The sequence below is a fragment of the Crinia signifera genome, chromosome 8 (genome assembly GCF_055691185.1).
Source record: "Crinia signifera chromosome 8, ASM5569118v1, whole genome shotgun sequence".
Taxonomy (NCBI): domain Eukaryota; kingdom Metazoa; phylum Chordata; class Amphibia; order Anura; family Myobatrachidae; genus Crinia; species Crinia signifera.
In genome coordinates this window covers 12,544,616-12,568,013 of record NC_139224.1, presented here as the reverse complement: position 1 = coordinate 12,568,013, position 23,398 = coordinate 12,544,616, and the positions used below count along the sequence as shown (strand labels likewise).

At 48.9% G+C, this 23,398-nt stretch overlaps 1 protein-coding gene and 1 pseudogene across 3 annotated transcripts in view; both read right to left on the bottom strand.

The window, feature by feature from the left end:
- Positions 1–23,370, bottom strand: part of POC1A (POC1 centriolar protein A) — a 29,370-nt gene extending 6,000 nt beyond the window's left edge. Inside the window, exons 1-7 of one of the 3 annotated variants that reach the window (XM_083155770.1) lie at positions 12,127–12,393; positions 10,640–10,801; positions 8,228–8,312; positions 5,368–5,539; positions 3,362–3,541; positions 1,946–2,053; positions 1,623–1,738 (exon numbers count right to left, since the gene is read on the bottom strand). In XM_083155770.1, coding sequence (XP_083011896.1) covers positions 1,623–1,738; positions 1,946–2,053; positions 3,362–3,541; positions 5,368–5,539; positions 8,228–8,312; positions 10,640–10,654 — 676 coding nt within the window. In that variant the 5' untranslated portion in view covers positions 10,655–10,801; positions 12,127–12,393. Of the gene's footprint in view, positions 1–1,622; positions 1,739–1,945; positions 2,054–3,361; positions 3,542–5,367; positions 5,540–8,227; positions 8,313–10,639; positions 10,802–12,126; positions 12,394–23,351 lie in introns of those variants that run through there. The other 2 variants (XM_083155772.1, XM_083155771.1) reach the window with 2 other exon arrangements.
- Positions 21,902–22,034, bottom strand: LOC146029959 (U2 spliceosomal RNA; annotated as a pseudogene).
- Positions 23,371–23,398: the final 28 nt, after the last annotated feature.

Below are 23,398 nucleotides of genomic sequence, written 5' to 3'. Positions count from 1 at the left end.
TAAAAGGGGTATTAGTTCACCAGCACCAGTGACCTCTGGGCAACAATTGTATTTTTAAATCATGGTGAAAATAACCATTGTTGTGTTTACCAATAACCCTTTCACACCAGCCTTATTTCTCGGATTGAGCCCGAGAACAACCCGCGACTAGCGCTGTGTGAAAGGTTTCCTGGAAAAATTCCCTGGGGAATTTCAACCCTGCTAGCTAGCAGGGTTGCTCCCGTGACCAGCCCAGGTTACTGGCTAGTGTGCAAGGGGACTTCCCGGCTTCTACTCACCGCAGTCATTCTGTGGAGTCGGGAGATGGTGGCAGCCAAGATGCCGGACCCGGGTGATTCCGTCTGTGTGGAGGTGGTGCGGGTGCCGGTTCGGGAGGTCAGGCCTGTAGCTGCTGGTGAAGAGTTTGGCACCGGGTGGAGAGCGCAGAGTCTTGCGGCCTACCACTGCTGGGGGAAGCCGCCGGGTGACTAAAAGGGTATAGTTCCACCCTGAGCCAATCCCTGGCCGGCCCCGCCAGTATCATCCCACTCCCCCCGCCCCCTCACACCAGGAAATGCAGGGACTAGGCTGGTATGAAAGGGACTAACCCGGCAATGTCCCTGCATGATCCAGGGACCATGTTCCCGGGTACCCTGCATTAGAGAAACCTCCAATCGTGGAAAGTTGTACTATATAAAGTATAAATACTGCAAGAGCGACCACAGGGTTTTGTTTCTATGGGGAACAGGGCTTGAATGTGGTGTTTTCTGCCGGTGGGATCATGAGGACCGGGGGATCATGTTCTATGAGCGCACACCGTGCATTGCCCCCGTCCTCATCAGCACTGGTTTACAGCGATCACGTGATCAGGGCTGGATTAAGGGAGGGGCAACCAGAGCGGTCATCCTGGGGCCCCCACAGATTAGGGGCCCGCACAGTCTGCTTTTTTAATTGGATCAGTCTCCACATGATTAGAGCGGTCGCTCGGCTTGGTGACTGGAGCTGTACATCCGCTTCGTCTCTGCTTTACGCAGAGTTGATGAGGTTCCAATTTGAGAACCCTGCAGACTGATATAAGGGGATGGTAACCCAGCTAGATCACAGTGACTCAGCTAATCGCCCGTCACACTAACTGGCTGCACTTCCTGCTCTCTGTATAAACATCCACACGCTTGTGTCTGCAGCAAACTTACATTAAAGGGACAAGAGCCTCTATAAAACCGTTCACCGGAAGATCCTAGTACTTCAGAAACCACACACTAAAAGGTGATTCTAGGACAGAATCTGGTCCGGTCAACCCAGTGCTGTTTGCACATTTCCAGGGAATGTTTGGAAGTTACACTACAGGCAGCAATGGAGAGGCGGCGTTAGGGGTTCAGAAGCACTAAACAAGGTCATCATTAGACAAATGGCTGCAGCCCCTCCTCATCCATTACCCCATTCAGTGCTGGATTGTATCACCCAGGGTATACGCAGGGCTGCCTAACAATGAAACGATGGTCCAAGGTGGTGCCTGATTATTCACGCTGCACAGTAACATACTATAAAGAGCACATATTACAGCAGGGATTACAAAGGGGAGTCCTTGCTGCAGAAGCGGAGTGGTGGGGCACATGTGATGGGATATAGCCGTGGCAGAATACCTTGGTAGTGCTGGATGAGTTTGTTCATACGAATATCCCAGACCTTCACAGTGTTATCAGTAGCTGCGGCAGCTATGCAGGTCCCGCTGGGGTGAAAGTCCACAAAGTTCACAAACCTAACACATAAAACACAAAACCGGTATAAAAAGACAGAACTATAAAACACAACAACTTAACCTCACGATGAGCTGGTATTGGTGCACATTGTAGATGAGGCCTAAAGCCGCCTCTGATAGGCCGAGAGGAGGGGGTCCTGAATCTAATCATCCTAGGAAATGTATCTTAGCAACAGCTTCCTAGCCTCTGCCATCTGTGGTACTCACCCGCCGTGCTCACAGAATGAATGGATACACTCCCTGCTGGTCTTGTCCCACAGTTTGATGGTTTTGTCGTCGCTGGCGGACACGATGAGTCTTCCATCCGGTGAGAACCTGAATCGCAGGGGGATCAAAAGTTTAATCTGCAGAAGAACAGCATTTCCGCCGGTGCCTGAGCGATACGTGGAACAGGAATCCGCCACCCAGGGCTATGCTCATTTTATAGATGAATATAGGGTCTTTGCTACAGCGTGAGACTCCAATTATACACACATGATGTACTAAGTTTTGGAGAGTGATAAAGGGGGAGAGGGCTAAACTATCAACCGATCAGTTTCTGTTACTTTTCAAACACAGCCTGTAACAGGGCAGCTGATTGGATGGAACTTTATTTCTCATCAAACTTATGGTGCCCATACACTTATGCCATGGGATTCGATGCGACATCGAAGTATGATGTCCATCGAATCCGATCACATTTTTGGGTGCAAAAGTCAGCCTCCGATGTCGCATGCCATCTTCCGATGGCACATCAGTGGCTGGAAGAGTAGTGTATGCTAGCAGTAGCACTTGCGGGCGGCGGGAGTCAGCGGTGGCGGCAGATTTGTTTAAAACACTGGGCTGCCCTGTGATTGGCTGAGCTCTCTCAACCAATCACAGGGCAGCCCAGTATTTTAAACCATTCTCCCGCCACCACTGACTCCCACCGCCCACAAGCGCTACTGCTACACTACTCCGCCGCCTCCTGATATGAGATGCAGGTATGCCGCCAGCGGTCCCTAGGGCCCCCACACCGCTGAATGCACCCCCTCCGCCCTCGGATTGTATTAGAGCGATGGCATGTGGTTAAAAACCACATGCGACTGCTCCTACAATTCGATAGATATTATGTGCAGCACATAATATCTATCAACGCGACATTCGACGGCGTGCCCGCGCATCGCGTCGAAAAAGCCCTTAAAAATGCATTCAATCCTTCGATTTATCAGCCAGAATTGGTCGAAATCGAATGATTGTATACAATATCTCACAAGTGTATGGGCAGCATTAGTATAACTAATGCAGGGTCCGCACTTAACGACGTGTATCCAGCGCGATATTGGAAGGGGCGGGGACCCGGTACCATTAAGTGCATGCAGGGGATGTGGCGAATGATCCTTTGGTACGTGCATCGTGAGCGAAGCAGTGCTTACATACTAGAGATTCGTCGCCTAGTGGGTAACCAGCTCAACCCTTGGACATTTCATCATCGGTCATGGGTGTGATCCCCTGCATGTCTGACATGGCACAGATGGCACAGTTACTATATAGAGGACCACCTTAATACAAGGAGTAGCTGTAAGCCGAGTGTACACACAGCTAATATAACCCGACATACAGATAAAACGATAGACGACATACGGTGCGGATCTCGGCACTTACTTGGCACAGCGCACCCAGTTTATGTGCTGGTTCAGGGAGAAGAGGAATTTCTGCCGGTGAACTGTCCACACTTTCACCGTTTTGTCATCAGAGGCAGTGACCAGAGACTGACCGTCGCCGGAGAAGCTGACGCTGCGCACCGTGCCGGTATGGGCTTTAAACACCGTGGATTCTCCTTTCCTGAAATAATGACACGTCATGTAAATGAAGTATATATCGCCTGACTGAGGGCACGTCAGGGGCTGAGCCCACAAATACTACTCTGTAGACACAATTTCTATCTTTTAAACAGATGCCCATAACAGAAGGCCGCATGTAACCCGCAGAGGCAGTATAAGTGTGGAAAGAGTATGGCAGTGACTGCACACGTGAGAATGTGTCCCGCCCATTAGTCAGCCGCTTACATTGGTGGAGGCCTATGGCGCTCAGCCTCCTGTGCAGAGTTATATACCAATGTAACGCCTCTTGCGGAGATCTCGAGTTTTCCCACCATCTGCATCTGTTACTGAAACGGCCTCTGGAAGGATCTGTCCTGAGGTGAACACATGTGTATGTAGAGGGGGTGTTATGTATTTCCTGAACTGGGGGGGGGGGGGGGGGTGATTCTGTATCCACCGCAGCTAATTGCAGTAATTAAGTGGACACTTAATTACTTGGGGGGGGGGCATACGAGGCATAGAGAGACACTTCGGGACATAAAGCAGGAGATACCCACGATATCTCCTACGTTACCTTTATAATAAATGGTTATTTCTACAAACGCTAGGTAAAAATTTTCACCTGCTTCTGAAGAAACTGTAATGTTACTTGCCTGGTGTGGTGGCATCTGATGCCGCCAGTCAGAGACGCCCATAAGTGCTATCAGCCCCTCTGCTACCTCCCCGCAATGCCTGCTGTACAGCCAACCACTGCAGATTGAGCAGCCTGGCGCCCTCTACCTGCAGAAGTGAATAGTTGCTGGAGAAATGTAAAAACAAGCTGTCTGTACCTTCTGTATACACCCAGCAACTGCAGAGAGAAGCAGCGGCGGAATGTGTTCAGATCATCGGTGGAGCAATTTATCATTGAACCAATGTTTATAAATATTATTTCTTTTTATATAAAATCACGTCAGATATGTTTTGAATAAATGTGCTTAACCCAATTCACTCATTTAAAGTGATAAAAAAAAAAAAGAAGAAGGATATCCCACCAACATAAAGTCCATTTATAATTATTATTATTATTTAGTAACCCCCTACTGTTATTTGTTGGCTTACTATAAGCATGTGTCAGTTTGCAGCCTTATACCACCATGTGGTTTGAAATGGACTTCTTTACCCTTGCAGTGACCACCACAAGCAGCAGATGGCGCTGGTATACCAACAGATGTAAACTTAGAAATGACACACCTAGGTTTCATGGGTGAAAAAGTAGCATTAGGAGAGACATAAGAGGACAAGTGCTGTATATAGGCGCTGACCCAATGGGATTATAAGACGCGTTTCTTCTATAAAACCAATACTGTAAAGTGGGCTTCTGGTGTTCTAGTCATTCGCTGCAAGTACAATACAAAATGTAAATAAAATAGGAAACGGATGGCATTTTTACCCCAGGAAGGCATCCCGTGAGTGGTTAATGGGAAGTTTTAGGACATATTTGGGATTTAGGGGACAAAGACTAGCAGAAAACTTTTACCCGATCCAGAACGTTTTATATTTCTATCACCCGGCATCATTGAAAACCCATGCAGTTCCTCTTCCCTGCCTGGGGTGTCGCTGACTGCTGTAGTGCTTCTAGCACAGTGTGGTCTGTATATCAGCACTGATATGCAAACTGGACCTGTGCTAGAAACACCACAGCAGACAGCGACACCCCAGGCAATGTTGGAATTGACCCCAACAGACGACCCCCTTCCCTAGATCACCAGGTACAGTAGAGGGTTCTTGTGCCACTATAGTCCATGACTACGGTTTCCATGAGCTGAAGACAAAGTAACACTTGTAATGTAGAACACAAACACTTACACGCTGGGGACCCACAGCCGGACCGTTTTGTCTCTGGATGCCGACGCAAGGAGATGCCCAGACGGCGAGAACTCCACGGACATTACAGCGTCCTTATGGCCGACGAAGCGATACGCTCTCATCTGAGCTTTCATGTTCCAGACCATGACACACGAGTCCATGGAGCCACTGGCTGGAACGGAAACACCACAAAGGAGTTACTACAAGAACACAAAGGATATAGATAGATATATATATATATATATATATATATATATATATATATATATATATATATATAGATAGATAGATAGATAGATAGATAGATAGATAGATAGATAGATAGATAGATATATCAAAGTAGGCAGAGGACATTATCGATGATGCCACATAATACACGTTCCCATCCTTGTACGTAAACCGGGCAGCAGATACCGAGCCCGAGAGCCCAGCCCTCTCCACCCAGCTGTACCCTCCCCAACCCAGCCCTCTCCAGTAGTAGCAGATGAGGGCCCCCCGTGTTTGCCCTATGTGTCTATGTATTAATAACTGCTGGGAAAGAACAATCATTACGCACAATATGAGGCCTTATTTCATCCCACACTGGGCACAGAAGTGTCGTAGACAGTGTTGGATGAATGAGGCCTGAATGCAACTGCGTTTAATCAACAGGTGTAATTGCACTTCCTGTAACTGTACATGACATGCATATACACCATATATACCAGCGTGCAGTTGATGGGGTGAGCAATGGGTGTGTGTGTGTTTGTGTGTGTGGGGGGGGGTGATGACGTTGCGCACACCTACATGTCAGTGGCATGCACTGAAATCTTCTGGGGGATCCTGTTCCGGCAGTACAGCTCAAAAACACAACATTTCCACCGAAAGGGATAAAAAGTGTCTGAAATCTTAAGCTCTTTGCACAAAATCTTTTGTCCAGAACTGTCGGGGAGTCCAAGAGACAACTCAAGATGACAGAACACTGGCTCAGCACACAAGGCTGACACATCCAGAATGACAAATAAGACAGAAATAACACAGATTATGCTGCTTTTAAGTATACAACACATCCCTTAAGATTAAGGTCCGGATACTGAATTTGGGAGACTAATTTGTTGTTGTTCATGATATGAGAAGGTCTCTCGCAGAATATGAGACAGAAATAGAATAAATTGGAAAAAAAAATATCTGGTTTTAAATATCTACATTTGGATCCTAAAAAGTCAGGAATCAGATGAGGTTAGCGTACCCAAATCACAATTAAACAGCGGAGGTCAGATATAATAGCCTCGGAGTTCAGAGGCCGTGCGGGATGCTGGACAAACTCAGAGGGGTAATTACATTTGTTTTTAAAGGTTTCTTTCAACAGTCCTAACCATGTGTAACCATCACCCTGAAATTAAAGGGCAGCAGACCCTCACTTATTTAGAAGATGGAAGAATTAGGAGCATAAGGCAGTGGTTCCCAAACTGTGCGCCCTGGGGTGCCGCAACGCTCCCTGGGTGCCGCAGCGCAGTGACAGGGGTGCCACAGTGCCAGTGTCCCTAGAGCAGGGACGGATACAGAGCGGGTCGATCGCCCCACCCCCCAGGCAGCAAGAAGTCCTTCTTCCTCTCACCCCACACTGACAGACTCCCCCGCAGCAGCAGTGTCCCTGCCCGGCATCCTACTACTGCGGCCTCAGGCTATCCCCTTCCCACACTGTGCACAGCTCCTTACCCACAGCCTAGCAGCGCTGTCAGTCTGACAGTGGAGTGAGCCGGGTCCCCAGCACTGAGCAGAGAGCGGAGACCCTGCTGAGTCCTGACCTCCGGGGCAGATGAGTTATGGGAGATATTGAGGAGAAGTACAGTATACATGCTACCTCTAAGAACTTGTCGTGAATATAAAAGGGGCCTGTTATAATATTAGTATAGTCAAAGAAGGGAAATGATCCAACCACATAGACATTTCTCTCTTTAGTTTGGCGTGGTCAAGGATTGGTCTAAAAAATTCTATAATGAATAGATATGGTGGGTGGGACAGGTGTAAGACAAAAGGGTATCTAAAGCGTCGTTCCAGTCTCTATCTGAAAAAGTAAGTACGTGGGAAATATAGAATCAGGTCTGTAATAATGCTTGTGGGTATGGGCGGAACGTCAACATATCTATAATCTTGTAGAAAAAAAAAAAGAAACCTTTATGCTTCTAATTCTACTAATACCCCTTCTACACCTTAAAGCCGGGTTGCACCTGGGTCTTTGGACCTGGCTCCAACCTGGCTTTTGACCCCTTTTACACTCCTGTCCCCACCCAGCAAAATGCAGAGCAGGTAACTTCAATGGAGGCGGGGCCTCAGCTGGCGCTGGAAGATGACAGCATCTCCCAGTGCCGACTTTTTTCCATTGCAGTTGAACGGGTCCCATCGACCTGGGATACCTTTTTATACTACATCGCGATCCGGGTTGAACCAGTGTTCAACCAAGAACATTTGCCAGGTTGAAATCCCGGGTTTACACCGCCTACAAATCCGGGTTTTTGTGCGCTCCCATGCAAAAACCCGGGTTATTGGGGCTGGTGTAAAAGGGGTTTTACTGAGTGAGGGTTCCTCCGACCTTTAACCCCCTGGGCGATAGTTACACACGATTGATACTGTTGAAAAAAACCTTTATTCCAGGTGTTTAGACCTCAACAGTTCTCTGAAGATTTTTTAGGATCCAAGTGTGGATATTGAAGACAATACTAGACATCTGTCACGTATTTTCAAGCAAAATCATGAACTACGAAGAATAGGTCGCCCAAATTCAGCATCCAGACCTCAATCAAAACAGGACATATTATATATATATATAACAGCGCCTTAACCTGTGTGTTTCTTCAGCCTTACTTTTAAAGGTACTCACCTATCTGCTTCATATTAGGATTGAAGTCCACGCTCGTCACTGTATCTCGGTGGCCTTTAAAATGGCGCTCCAGGGATGGATCATCCTAAGATAAAAGTTGTATGAGATATTTGTCCATGAATGTATAGTCACACTACCAGATCGCGTACTCAATCTGCAGGTGGGAACACATACTGTGCAGTAAGCTAACAGCGCCCTCTTCTGGCTGGAGCTGGCGTACTCTAACAAGGCAAGCCCTGGGTGCTGGGTGGTGTAAGAGGGGGATACAGTCATTGGGTCTACAGAAAGTTGGTCGACAGTCATTAGGTCGACATAGGTCAAGGTCAACATGGGCTAGGTCGACAAGTCAAAAGGTCAACATGGGGTTTTTCACAGTTTTTTGAGCAGACATGTGCAGACAGTGGGTATTTCATGCCCTACCATCCACTAGAGCATGGTGGGAGAATAACATAGTGCGCCAAGTGCAGCGAGGCACCATGCCCGAAGCATCGAGAGCGAAGCGGTGCACTGGAAACTGTGTCCATGTCGACATTCGGGTCAAAAAACAGTGAAAAAACCCATGTCGACCTTTTTGACTGTCGACCTAATGCTTGTGTCGACCTATTGACCTAAACCATGTAGACCTAGAACCATGTTGACCTAATGACTGCCAATCAACTTGCTGTAGACCCAATGATCCCAACCCGTAAGAGGAATGCTGGATGGAGCACCAGTAAAAAGGCATCGGCACAAATCAAGTACTTAACCCTCTTACCCTCGCCGGAGTTACCGATTTACTGGATGACGCATGCCTGCAGGCCAGTCACATCCAATTTATTTTGCTAGCTGCCATGTGGTGCAGAAAGGGCACCGCCATCTTGCCTCCATCATTCGAGCTTGTTTCACCCAGTCACATTGTCCCTATGTTGCACATGACTTTCACTTCCAATCCTGAGCAAGAGATTCCTATGTAAACTGCTCTCTACCACCTGCCTATTGACCATGCAACAATTCTCCTAGGACTCCTAATCCCCTGATAGAAGAGCTCAGCATCTGGACCACTTCTCACTGCTGTGTCCCTAAGTGATCCCACTCTAGCGGATTCAGCCGGTCACCAGCGCTCACCGTGCCGCAGCAGAGATACCATCTGCTCACTGGTTGTAATAAGCACTTCTCTACACCAGTGTGCTGTCTGCCTCTTGCAGCTGTACCTGTGCATTGGTACAGTCTGCTGTACCTAGCCTCCTGCATGTATTCTCCTACCCACATACCATCTGTGCTCAGAGCTTCCATTGCAGATACACATCTGAGGGCCTAATTCGGACATGGAAATAAACTATAGCTACCACAGCCACGTAATTACTCTTCTCCAATATTCCATATAGGCGATACACGAGGAGGAGAAAGATCATTCCACCACCTAGGATCATTCCCACTAGGGTAAGCCAGTTGCCCTGCAGCCCTGAGTACACTACAAACTCAGAACCACTGGGATGATCCGTTTGGCCAACTACAAAACCTTGCGCCTCTCCACCTCCTTTCTCCTTGACGATTGCACGCTCTTGTGAACAGCCAGAACTTTGCCCTTGGTTTCAGTAGAACATAGATTAAAGGTTGTTGCTAACAAAACTGTCTATTGGGAAGTAACTGGTCCAACAAACCAGCAAGGCAAGATCTACAGAACGCTGAGCATTCATTGAATAGAAATTGTTTTAAAGGGGATCCGGTCATCGTACAGGATGCCGGCAATCAGAACACTGACACTTGTCATAAGACGGGCACTGGTACTCAAACACCACTCACAATGCCAGTGCTAGAATTCCAACACTCTGCATCCTGAACAGAAGTATGCCAGGGCTGATTAGTTAGTTCACAGGTGAGGAGGGTCAAGTTTAGGCACTAAGGGGCTATGGTTAGGCTTAGGCCACTGGGGAGGAAGGTTAGGCCACTGGGGAGGAAGTAGGGATGGCCATCGACAATTCAAAATCATCGATGGTTCATGACCTATGTCGAATACTTTTGCCATTGATGGGGGAGAACCAGATGGTTTCCCTCCATTGATGGAATAGCAAAACGATGTTTTGCTGTTTTGTTTTTTTTCAACGTGCCGGGACACGGAGCATAGCTCCGCCCCGACACCCGCGAAGCCCCGCCTCCGTGTTTTGATTGGCCTACAGGCCAATCAAACACAATGGATGACCATCGATATGTAAAAATAATCGATGGTCATCCATTGCATAGTTAAGCACTATCGATGGCCAGTTGCAGAATTGCCATCGATGGCAACCATTGATGGCAATGGCCATCCCTAGGAGGAAGGTTAGGGTTAGGCCGCTGGGGAGAGGGGCTAGGGGTCAGGTTGCAGGTAGGGAGGGAAAGGGTTGGAATGCTAACCGCCTGGGTGTCTGTACATTGGTAGGTCGCTCTCCGTACCCTTGCTGTTCCCATCCTTCATTATCTCCTTGTGGCTTATCCGTGACCTCGCTGCGTGCCAGTCCTAGAGATGTTTCCTGATCTTGCCAGTCTTAACCCTGCAGCTTATCCGTGACCTCGTGTCCCAGTCTCTGGCTTGCTGACCTTGTGCATTGTCACTACCTGTGTATAACATTAGGTACCAGATCAGATGGAGGCAACCTTCGTACCGGGCTCAGGGAAGCCCAAACACCCTGACGCAGGTCCCGGGCCACCTGTGTGTAATCATGCCTCTGCTCCTGGTGGTGCAGACCTGGCACATAGAACCAGAGTGCAAATTCTGCACAGAATGTCCAGTAGGGCTACACGCCAATAATAACAGCTGGTACATTAGTGTCCCCTGCACTAATGTACCCATCATTAGGGTCCTCCCTTGTGTCACCTGAATTAGTGTCCCCTGAATTAGTGTCCCCTGAATTAGTGTCCCCCATGTGTACACAGCATTGGTATCTCCAGCAGTAGCGTCCCCAGCATTGGTATCCCCCCCTTGTGACTCCAGCATTAGTGTCCCCAGCATTAGTGTCCCCAACTGGGATGTACGAAAAGGAATGACAGTGCAATAACAGTCCGGTCTTCTGAAAAGGAATGCCAATTGTAGTATCTTGCTAACACAATTACACATGTTACATGAAGAATTACACGGAATGACAACCATTTAATTCGCCATCTCTAAGCCAAAATAGCATTGAAACAGCTCCGTTATGCGATATTACAACCTCGATTTTACGATGATGGAGCAGTTTTAATGCTTTTTTGGCTTAGGGATGGCGAATTAAATGGCCGTCATTCCATAGTAATCAGCCGTCATTCCGCGTCATTCTGTATGTAACATGTGTAATTGTCTTAGCAAGATGTGTACTAAAAATAGACTGTATACGTAAGAAATATATGTATATGAAATCTCCTAATATAGTAAGATTGGCATTCCTTTTCAGCAGACCAGACTGTCATTCCTTTTAGTACGTCCGCCCCCCCCCCCCCCCAGCATTAGGGTCCTCCCCCCCATGTGTCCCTTCATTAGTGTCCCCACTCCCCAGCATTAGTGTCCCCCATGTGTCCCTTTATTAGTGTCCCCCATATGTCCCCAGCATTAGTGACCCCCATGGATCCCCAGCATTAGTGTCCCCTTGTGTTCCACTTCCCTGCATTAGTGTCCCCCATGTGTACCCTGCATTAGTGTCCCCAGCAAGCATTAGTGACCCCCCCCCATTGTGTCCGCAGCATTAGTGTCCCCATGTGCACCCTGCATTAGTGTCCCCAGCATTAGTGTCCCCATGTGTTCCACTTCCCTGCATTAGTGTCCCCCATGTGTACCCTGCATTAGTGTCCCCAGCAAGCATTAGTGACCCCCCCCCCCCCCCATGTGTACCCTGCATTAGTGTCCCCAGAATTGGTGTCCCCCCCAATGCCCAGACTGCTGAGAGTGAGAGACCTAGCGAAGGACATACCGGCTGCTCCATGCTGCGGCTGGCAGGGTCCCGTCCTCTCGGTGTTGCCGGTCCTGGGCTCAGTTACTGGCAGCAGCCGCCGCTCCGGACAGTAACGGGTTATTGCACAGCGCGCCTCTCCGGCCGCCTTCAATCTAATAGGCCGAGACACTGCGGGGCGGGGCTAACGGGCTATGCAACTAGGTTGCTAGGAGACAAGTTATCCGCCATTCATTTAAAACCCAGCAGTCCTGCAACTACAGGCAGCCCCTCCGCCTGACGGCATCAGGTCATGTGACTGCCGAAGTCACGTGGTTCATACTGTAGTTTAGGGATGGTTTAGCCATCGATGGCTATAGTGCAACTGGCCATCGATAGTGGCATACTTTGCAATGCATGGCCATCGATTGTTTTACTTATTGATAGTCATCGATTTTCTTTGCCTGGGCCACTCAAAACACTGGGATGGGGCTTCATGGGTGTTGCGGGCGGAGCTATGCTCTGTGTTCTGGCCCCTTGGGGAAAAAAGAAAAAAAAAAAAATATTATTTGTTTATGCTTGACATCGATGGAGGAAAAACATCTGGTTCTCCATCGATGGCAACACGATTCTACATTGTCTATAAACCAAAATCGATTGGCTGATGGCTGTCCCTACTTTAGTTGCTACTGGTCCTCATGTATGTCAGGTGGCTGTGTCTGCGGACCTGCTCCTGAGAAGCTGTAGTGGGTGAAAGGTGGTCCAGAGGGGCCCACACCGAACACCCTGCACCCGTTTACTGAATGCTTCCCCATCTGGAGCCCCGCTGAGGTGGCAGCAGCATGGCCACCATCGATAGTCAATACTGTGTGATGGATAACCATCAATACTTTTAGATCTCAATGGTCATCCCAGAGGCAGAACTCTGGGAGGCAATGGAGTCATCTGCCGCCGGGCTCCTGCTCCCAAGGGGGCACATCTCCTTCCCTTTGAGTTTTGAATCAGTTAATTGAAAGCAGTTGATATTGCTAATGTGGCTTACTCCCCCTTCTAACATCATTTTTGCAAGTGTCATACCCTGTATTAGACCCATGACCTTACTGGAGACAGACACCTTACTGAATGAGCTATTTTGGGGGGCACCAGTACTTACCTTGCCTCCGGGCAACTGGGATGAACTTACGCCACTGGGTCATCCATTATTTTTGACTGAATGGCGGTGGGCCACTCAGAACTCGGAGACGGGGCTTCAGTGTTGTCAGGGGCGGGGTTATGCTCCTTGTCCCGACACCTTGAAAAAAAAATCATCGGTTCTCCTTTGCCATCGACGTAGGGAAACCATTTGGTTCTCCTCACATCGATGGCAAAAGTATTCATCATCGGCCATAAACTATTAATGATTTCAAATCATCGATGGTCGATGGCCATTCCTAATTTATTTATTTATTTACAGTTTCTTATATAGCGCAGGATATTTCGTTGCGCTTTACTAATGCAAACTAGACTAGGGATGGCCATTGTTGCCTTTGCCATCGATGGTTGCCATCGTTGGCAAAAGTCCAACTGGTCATCAATAGTGTAAAATTATGCAATGGATGACCATTTATGTTTTTACATATCGATGGTCATCCATTTTCTTTGATTGATTGGCATGTGGGCCAATCAAAATAGAGGGGCAGGGCTTCATGGGTGTCGGGGAGGAAAAAAGCTAAATAAAACTCTTCATTGAAGCTTGACATCGATGGCGGGATGGTTCTCCCCATCGATGTCAAAACGTAAACATCGGCCATAAACCATCGATGATTTATAATCATCGATGGTCGATGGCAATCCATTCACTAAACCAGTGAGGGAGAACCTGCTGGGATGTGTAGTTAAACAGCTGGAGTGCCAAGGTTCTACAAAATCCCGGGTATGACCCGTCTTGGCACTGGGGCGTGGCGGAGTGGAAGGAGGTGGGTTAGTGCTGCTTGTTCAAGGGTAGTCCTTACCCTAAGAAAATACCTGCCATCAATAGGGAAAACCCTGACCCAGTTTCAGTGTAAACAGCGGAGTCCCCCCTGTCACTGGTGAATAGGCACTGTACACATGCACACAGCGTCTGTTCCAGGGTTGCCGCCTTTTGAAAGCTCCTCTCTTTCAGTAGGAGTTTGGGAGGCGTGGTTTAAGCGTGATGTCATCAAGCCCCACCCCCATGAAGGAAAATTACCCGATTTGTCTAGCTCCGTGGAGGGGGCGGGGCTAAATGACGCGATTATGACACTTTAGCCCTGCCCCCTACTCAGAGATCGGCAGATAAGGTTATTTAAACGCCGCGGTCAGAGGGGAGGAAGCCACAATCAGAGGAGGGGGGGTCCCCCAGAATCGGGGAGGATTGCCCACCTTTTTGGGGGTCCAGGAGGGTGACCTGATTTTCCGTAGGCAACCCTAGTCTATTCCTGCAGCCAGAGGGTCTGGGGGCCTGGCTGGCAGCTAACAGAGCCACTGGCCAGGCCCCCACAGTGGGGGAAATGTCACTAGGCCATGCCCCCCAAAATGTCAGGTTCGTGCCGTGCAGTGTCCCTCTTTCTGTCACTCCAGTGTTGGGAGGTATGGGGTGCTTGCGACTGACCACAGATCCAGGACTACACAGTGAGAGGAGGCTCCCTGGAAATACATCCATGTTTGGACTCTGGCTATAGCTTGTAACTGTCTTGAGGAAAGTATAAATGTCTTGTTTGTTAATGATTTTGTAAATAAATGGTTGTTAAACTGTACTGAGGTGTCCCTGACTCTTCTGATACAATAGTCCCACTGGTAACAATATGGATGGTGTAAACTGGTTACATTACTGTAGTAATTGCTTTGATCCCAGTGGCAAATGCAGGATTTTCAGAAGGGGGTTTCCAGAGGGGCGGAGCAAAGCACGGAAATGGACACTTAGGTGACCCAGTATATGCCGGGTCAGTTAAAGTATTATAGATAGACCAAATGTATATAAATAATAAAAACAATATATATATATATATATATATATATATTCCGGGGTGCATCCACACCTATTCTGGTGTGGGATGTCAGGCACTCGCCTAATAATGATAAGTCCAGATGGTTAGTAAAATCCATAATTTGTGAAGTTTTATTCAACTATCCAATCAGTCATATGAACAATAAATCTTGTCACAGGTAGTCATAGGATATGCCCCGACGTTTCGGTCCTAAATAGACGGACCTTTTTCAAGGAGCTTTTTTAGCAAAAGAGACTTTCTATCATCGAAGATGGGGATGGAAAACAGCAGCTCCAGGCACCACGGGGTTTTCCATCCCCATCTTCGATGATAGAAAGTCTCTTTTGCTAAAAAAGCTCCTTGAAAAAGGTCCGTCTATTTAGGACCGAAACGTCGGGGCATATCCTATGACTACCTGTGACAAGATTTATTGTTCATATGACTGATTGGATAGTTGAATAAAACTTCACAAATTATGGATTTTACTAACCATCTGGACTTATCATTATTAGGCGAGTGCCTGACATTCCACACCAGAATAGGTGTGGATGCACCCTGGACTATTATCTGGACACACGTACACCACGTGGATCCTTTGTCTGGCACCCCGCAGTATATATAAAAATTGAGTGTGAGTGCGGTCCACACACGGAACTATATATATATATATACATACATACATATATATAAATATATACATACAGGGGCATCAACAGCAGTGTAGGCCCCTGGGCATAGTAATGTATTGGGGCCCCTACCGATCCTCCAGCGGTAGGGGTGGGGGAAGCTTTGATGTCCCGCAGGTGGTAGGGGGTATTATATCAACCGCTCAGCATGTAGGGCCTGGATCAGTAATTTCCACAAATTTCCCCTTTACTGCACAGATGGTGGGAGATGGGGTGGGAGAAGTGGGCATTGGGCTGAATTAAGGGGCCCTGATACATAACTTCCAGGGTGGTAGAGGATGTTTAATATGCAGAGGAGGTGTGTATAGTGGAGTGGGCTTATTATTCATAATTTTCTGGTGGGAGGACAGCTTGCTTGACTGCAGATATCTCCAGTTCCCGGAAATAGATTGTAATGGAATTAAAAACTAGAGAATCCCACCTACCAAATGGTATTGGGGACTAGGGAATCAGAGTTCAGGAGGCAGAGCAATCTGCCAACGAGTATATAATACTACATACCAGGTGTGTGGAGCTGGAGCAGTAACCAGCTGCTCGAAGGCTGATATCTCTGGTTCTGGAAACAGTAGAGACAAGCTTCTAGTGTCCATCAAAGGGGAAGAGTCCCAGCTTTTGGAATATACCCTCAGAAAAACTCTATGTCAGAAAGAACCCGAAATATCTGACTGGGAAGAGCAATTAACAGGCTTGGATGGGGACCACTGCTTTGAAGTCAGATATCTCCGGTTCCCAAGGGCCGATTTTTAAAATTCTTGTACCCATGGAAAGAGGGGACACTCAGATTTCAGCCTAGGGCCCTTAGACTTCTGGGGGGGTTTCTGGGTACTCGGAAACCCCCCCTGCGTGCGCTACTGGATCCCCACCCTGGGTGACCCTAACAAGCTTGTATACCTATGTCTGGGGGGATTCAGTATGAAATCCCGGCGGTCGGGATCCCGGCGTTCAAAATCCCGACACCGGAATTCCGACCGCCGAAATCCCGACAAGGGGGGGACGTGGATTGCCCCCCCCCCTTGCGGGCTTGCTACGCTCGGCACGCAGCGGGCCCGGTGCCTCGCTACGCTCGGCACGCTAATTTATTCTCCCTCCAGGGGTGTCGTGGACACCCACAGAGGGAGAAAGTGTCAGGATTTCTGCGGACGGGATTCCGGCGTCGGGATTCTGAACGCCGGGATCCCGACCGCCGGGATTTTAACTGCATCCCATCTGGGGGTTTCCTCCGGTTCCTTGCACGATTCAAAAATTGCCTTCCAACAGCAAAAAATGAACTCTAGTGTGTAATAACGCTTTCACATTGATTGCAATTCTGCAACTGGCCATCGATAGTGCTAAACTATGCAATGGATGACCATCGATATTTTTACATATCGATGGTCATCCATTGTGTTTGATTGATTGGCCTGTGGGCCAATCAAAAAACGGAGGGGGGGGGCTTCGCGGGTGTCCCGGCACTTTGAAAAAGAAAAAAAAGAAAAACATCGTTTTGCTGTGCCATCGATGGAGGGAAACCATCTGGTTCTTCCCCATCGATGGCAAAAGTATTCGACATCGGCCATAAACCATCGATGATGTTGAATCCCTAACTACGTCCGCCTGCCCTCTCTTCACTGGCTTCCCTTCCAAATCCAATTCAAGCTTCTCACACAGGGCCTGATTCACGCTTGATCACGGCTGTGCGATTCTGCAGAGTCCTGCGGTGAGATAGTCACCGCCCAGTCAGAGAGAATAACTGCAAATGGCTCGCGAAAATATTGCCGTCCAGCTGCAAATCCGTACGCAGTTTACTTACCATCAAATTATTTTCCCAGTCTGTGCGAGTGTAACTCTGACCCTCCCACAACTCTGCGACAGAGACCGGCTGATCGGGGCCAGCACTGATGTCACAGGCCCGCCCTGAAAATGGCTGGTTACCACCGACACTCGCCGAATTCCTGTCAGTCAAGTTGCGAGGGGTTTGCGAAAAAGTAATTGCTGATTTTTGCCGCTGTTTGGGCCGCACATGTGCGCTACGATCTGTAACTCCTGCCCAGTTGTTCGATAGTCTTGCAAATTTGCACAACGGCGATAAGGTCTGAATAACCCCCATCGTTACAACTCTTCTGTTGTCCAGCTCCTCAGTGCAGGGGAAGGACTGGTCGGCAGCAAAGGCCCATCTTGACATCTCTCAGCTGTTTCATGGAAAAACAGGTTTTCTGGGAATTACACAACACAAGTGCTTAAAATAACATAATAAAGGTCAAACTTCCCCTTGTGCAACTAAATGTTAGTGGGGGCAGCGAGACGGCGGCCATGTGTCCCGGCAGGTAAAGGGAATGAGATCATGGTGCAATAGGAGGAGAACAGGAAATGTGAGACGCTGGACGTCACTGCTGCTGCTGCGGAGGATTATGTATTGTGGTCTAGTAGAATCATCACATAACACGGGATAAGACGAGTGGCGCTTATTACCTATGGACAGCGGCGTAACTATAGCACCGTAGCCCCTGGTGGCGGGGGGGGGGGGGGGGCGCTGTGCATGTGGGGGTGCCGGGGGCTGCGGTGCTATAGTTAAACACCCCCCCAATCCCCCGCAGACTTACCTATCTCGCTGGTCCCGGCGGCTCTGTACTTTTGCTGAGGACCACCACAAAATGGCCGCCCCCATATAGCACACAGTTCTCTGAAACTGTCTGCTGTATGGGGGCGGCCATTTTGTGGTGGTCCTCAGCAGAAGAACGGAGCCGCCGGGACCAGCGTGATAGGTAAGGCTGTGGGGGATTGGGGGGGGGGGGTTTGCATGGGCGGCGGGGCGTCAGGGCAGGGGGGTGGTGGTGCTTGGCGGGGAGGCGGCGGGGGGGGGGGGGCGCCCCCCCCTAATGGTGGGGGGCGCCCAAAACGTAGCTACGCCACTGCCTATGGACTGCAGCGCCCCCCCCTGTAAAATCCGCCAGGCGGTGGGGGATGCGTCCGGAGGCGGTGCATGAGGGATCGGAGATTCCGTCTGCCGTCCCTCCTACATACGGGTGTGGATCAGTTGGTCACCAGCAAGTCATTAGGTCGACATGCATTTAGGTCGACATGTGTCTAGCTCCTTGATGGCTAACCTTGACACTCCAGATGTTGCTGAACTACACATCCCAGCATGCTCTGCTACAGTTTTGCTACTTGGCCTTGCTAAAACTGAAGCAGGGCATGCTGGGATGTGTAGTTCAACAACAGCTGGAGTGTCAAGGTTAGCCATCACTGGTCTAGGTTGACATGCAGGAAGGTTGACATGAGTCTAGGTCGACATGGGTTAGGTCAACAGGGTCATAAGGTGGACAGGGTCATTAGGTCGACATGGGTAAGGTTGACAATGAAAAAGTCGACTTGTTTTTTTATTTATTTTTACCCTTATGCGCTTTGCTTTGACATCGGTCCTGCGTGTGAACACAAGGGGGACGGAACCAAACAGAATCAGGCCTTTTCCCTCTTGTCATCAGAACACTAAGCTCTTATGGTGGTGCTGTCAAGTATTGATAAGGGACCACTATTAACCATGACCCTATCAGAATCTGAATACAAGGAACACTGTTCAGCATTAGGGTGTTATTTTAGTGGAGGTCTAACAATTGCCTCCTCTTATGATCCAGGAACAAAGTCAGCATAGAGTATTGTACTGTTTTGGCAAATACGAGGCCAATTATGCAAATGCACCCTATGAGAACGTATACTGTAGGTCCTGGATCACAGCTGACGGAACATAACCTTCGGGCAGATTTCTACATTCCGGAGCTAGTGCAAGAAGACAGTTTACGTGGAACCCTTGGCACTCATTGGACTGCATTGTTGGGATTCCATCCCAGAAGGAGGAGACTTCATCAGCAATGGAGAGAGACGACAAACTCTTTATGATCATGGCTGGGAGAGGGTTGTATCAGGACGCAGACATACTGGTTTGCAAAGCATCTCGTCGTACCTGGAAGCTGCACTTGGCCGATGATTAGAGATCAGGTGCTCTCTAGGTGACATCATCGGAGTGTCTCATACTCTGTCATTATGGTCAAGATTTGAAGGCTAAGCATGCTTGGGTCCAGATGGCTCAATTAAATTAACTGAGGTACTAGTTAAGTCATCTGTGCTGAAGCAAGGATATTATTATTATTGTTTAATCATATGGCGTCTGAAGGGTCCGGCAACAAAGACCCTCATTCATGATGGATGGTATCAGCTTAGCGTATGCGAGCCTAAACAATGCAGAACAAGGTGCATACCGCCTACTTCCAGCATATCACCTCCTGCCTGCAGATTCTAATGGTAAAACTGCATGCGATTGCCATCGGTCGCAATGTTCATCTATGACTGCATGGGATCACTGAATGAGAGCCAAACTTCATAAACATAAGAACAGAACAAGAAAACAGTGACGGACAGTACAAGTAGTGTGAAAAAAGAGTGGTCTGCAGGAACATTTACACCGACCGTGAGCTGTTTTTTTGTGGCGGAAGTGCCGTCCCGAACCCGTGTTTGGTGTGTTAAATTTCAGTGTGGTCCCTGGAAGAGGAGGAATAAGCTGATTCTAGAGCAGAAGGGGGTGCTGGTGACTTGGGTGTCTGGCCAAGTTTGATGGCTGGCATTTAAACTCTGGGAGATTACCAATGGCGATGAATCCACAGTTTCGGCCCTGAGACCAAACAACAGTTGGCCCCAATTGGAGGTGAACCACTGCAGAAGTTCCGATGTGAGCAAAGCTTGGTCAAGCAGATATTGGCTGTGATTGTTGTCATGTAGCTTCCGTAGTACTGGTACACCAAACAATGACTGCCGCAAGTGCTGGAAGGCATGTCTAGGCAGCGTTCACCACAATGCAACGGCCCACAAAGTGGTGGACTTTCTGGCCCTTGAACTTATCCAGGAGCTTGGTCTTCCAATATACAGTCCAGCCCTGACCCCCTGCAACTTCTCTTTGTTCCCATAAATTAAGCACAAGATGTGTGGGGTTTGTTTTGAGTCAACAGATGCTGCAGTGGAGACCTTCATCCAAGTACATAACTGCTTAGGACTGGTCCAGCTACTTCACCAAGTGGTTTATACGTATGATACTTTGCATAGACTCTTCTGGTGAAAACCTTATATATTGTTCAGGTACTTGTTTAGTTTTACGGCGGCAGCATGGCCATGTGCCTGAGTCCCCTTGCGGGGCTCGCTATGCTCGCCCACGCTACAGGCTCGGTGGCTCACTACGCTCGCCACACTATCTAAAATCAACTCCATACCAACGTGGATAGTGGGGGTACGAACTATCCACGTTGGCATGGAGTTTATTTTAGAAAGTTTGGAGAGTGCCGAACCCAAAAGTAGCGTGCAGCCATGCTGCCGCCGTGAAACTAAACAAGTACCATTGTTCACATATCGTAATCATTTTGTGGATCCAGAAACCTATTGCACACAAGGGGTGCAAGACAGTGATGGACAAACACATGAGTTTGAAAAAACTCAGGAGCCCGAGGTGTGCTCCCTACCACCAGTGCTGTGCCTAAACACGCGCAAAGGGGGCCGTGCGATCGAAGTGGGTCCATCTCCCGAAGGAGACGGGCCCACGTTTTTCCCCTAACCCCTCTCAACCATAAGGCCGAAGAGGGGAAAATAGGGAACGGTGGGTCCTCTTCGCCGAAGCTTAGAGAGACCCTCATTCCTCAACCCCCGGAAGGGTTAGGACGGTGGGTCCTCCGCACCCGAAGGTTTGGAGAGACCCTCAGTAGACTTCCCTCCACCATTTTCCAGCCCCTGGCATGGGAATGGGTACTCCACTGGGCTTTTCGACTGACTCCCTTAGGGGCTGCGACCCCCTCGGAAGAGCAATCTACTCAGTCTCAGTGTTTCTCCGATCCCAAGGTTAAGGTACTAAGCTGGGCCTTTCGCGGTCTCCCCATCAGAGGCTACGAACCTCTGGAACAGGAGCCATCTACTCAGTCCCAGCCTTTCTCCGCTCCTTGGGAATGGATACTAGACAGAGCCTTTCGCTGTCTCATCCTTCGGGGGCTACGAACCCCGTCAAGAGAGTCAAACTACTAGGCCCAGTGTTTCTCCCCCCCTCTTACCAGTGGATTTATGGAAACAACACCTCCTACCAAAGGCAGAGGTGAAGGTACTCAGCCAGACTTTTTACCACTCCCAGGCAAAAAAGAGGGGTCCCAGACCCTCCGTCCATCAGAGCAGCTCAGTCCAGCCTTTCTCTATTCTCTGCCAGAGGCCAGTCCATACCCACTGATAAGAACAGATACTACACATGATCTTAGCCAAAAGGCCGAGAAGCGATATATAAAACCTTGACTCTAATGTCCTGGACTGTCTGCTTCTTTCCGATGTTGTTCTTCCGATGCCAGCTGCTGTGATACACCACAGGTTCAAGGAGAAAAACTGACTGGGTGGCAGTACTTATTTGCAAATGCACAAACCAGCTTTCACTGTGCGCATGACTAAAGGTCCATACACACTGGGTGATTTTGCCGAGTGTGTATGCTGACCGATGATGGGGAAAATAACTGGGCTGAATATCGCTCAGTGCATAAACACTGAGCAATTTTCGCCCTTCTGAGCGATTTTCCCTGGGATGGATGACTTTCCTTATCAGGATGCTATGGAAAGCCATTCACCTTGTCACTCATCTGCTGGTGATAAGCGGTGGCCACCGGCGATGATGTGGGAGCGCGCAGCGGCACTCACCGTTAGCCCATACACACTGGGCGGCTTTTGAGCTGAAAACAGTCCAAACTACAAAACTGAGCTGATTTCAGCTCAAAGTCGCCCAGTGTATATGGGCCTTAACACAGATGGTTCAAACCATCAAACAAAACAGAATCCATTATATATAACATACCATCGTTACACACGTAATGATGCTTCCCTTTTGAAGTCCATCCCCAGCCTGAGTTACGCCTCCCCCTCATCCTAGGGTCACAGATGTCTTACACTTATTAGCGGAACCCCAGTTACACAGCCACAGGTGGCCAGGGCTCCTCACAGCTGCACGTCCTACATAATTAACCATTATATAATTATTTCGCTGTAAGTCGACATGGACACTGTATCAGTGCACCGCTGCGCTCGCCATGCTTTGGGCACGGTGCCTCGCTGCGCTCAGAACACTATTATGTGTCGACCTTCCAACTCTGTCGACCATATCCCCTGTGCGTCACCCCCCACCCCTCCTGTGTTAGGATAACGGATGAAGATGATGGAACAACGTATCAGTAAAGGTAACGCCGGCAGCGCAACAGGCAGCGCAACAGTCGAATCGCTCAGTCAGACGCCACCTAGTGGCCTTCGCCGAGCACAACACTTGAATCTCCCCCCCGTAAAGGTGAGGTGCAGCGCTAGCCTTTTATCCCATAGGATAGGCTTACCAAAGTATCTCTTCTTCCCTCCAGTATACCGATATGCATTACACAGGTTCCGTGGCTGCCTCACACAAGTATGAATGCAGCCAGCCCCGGAACCTGTGTAAGCCAAAACTGCCCCGGTGTAATTGCTCTCATACTGTACAGAGAATAATAATGCCGCCGCGGCTAGTGAAGGGTTAATGCTCAGGACTATGGCTCCCTAACCCCCGTATCCCCGGCCCCCCTGCCCGCACCTCTCAGACAGACGGAGAGCCCCCGCACATCGGATCCTCCCTGACCC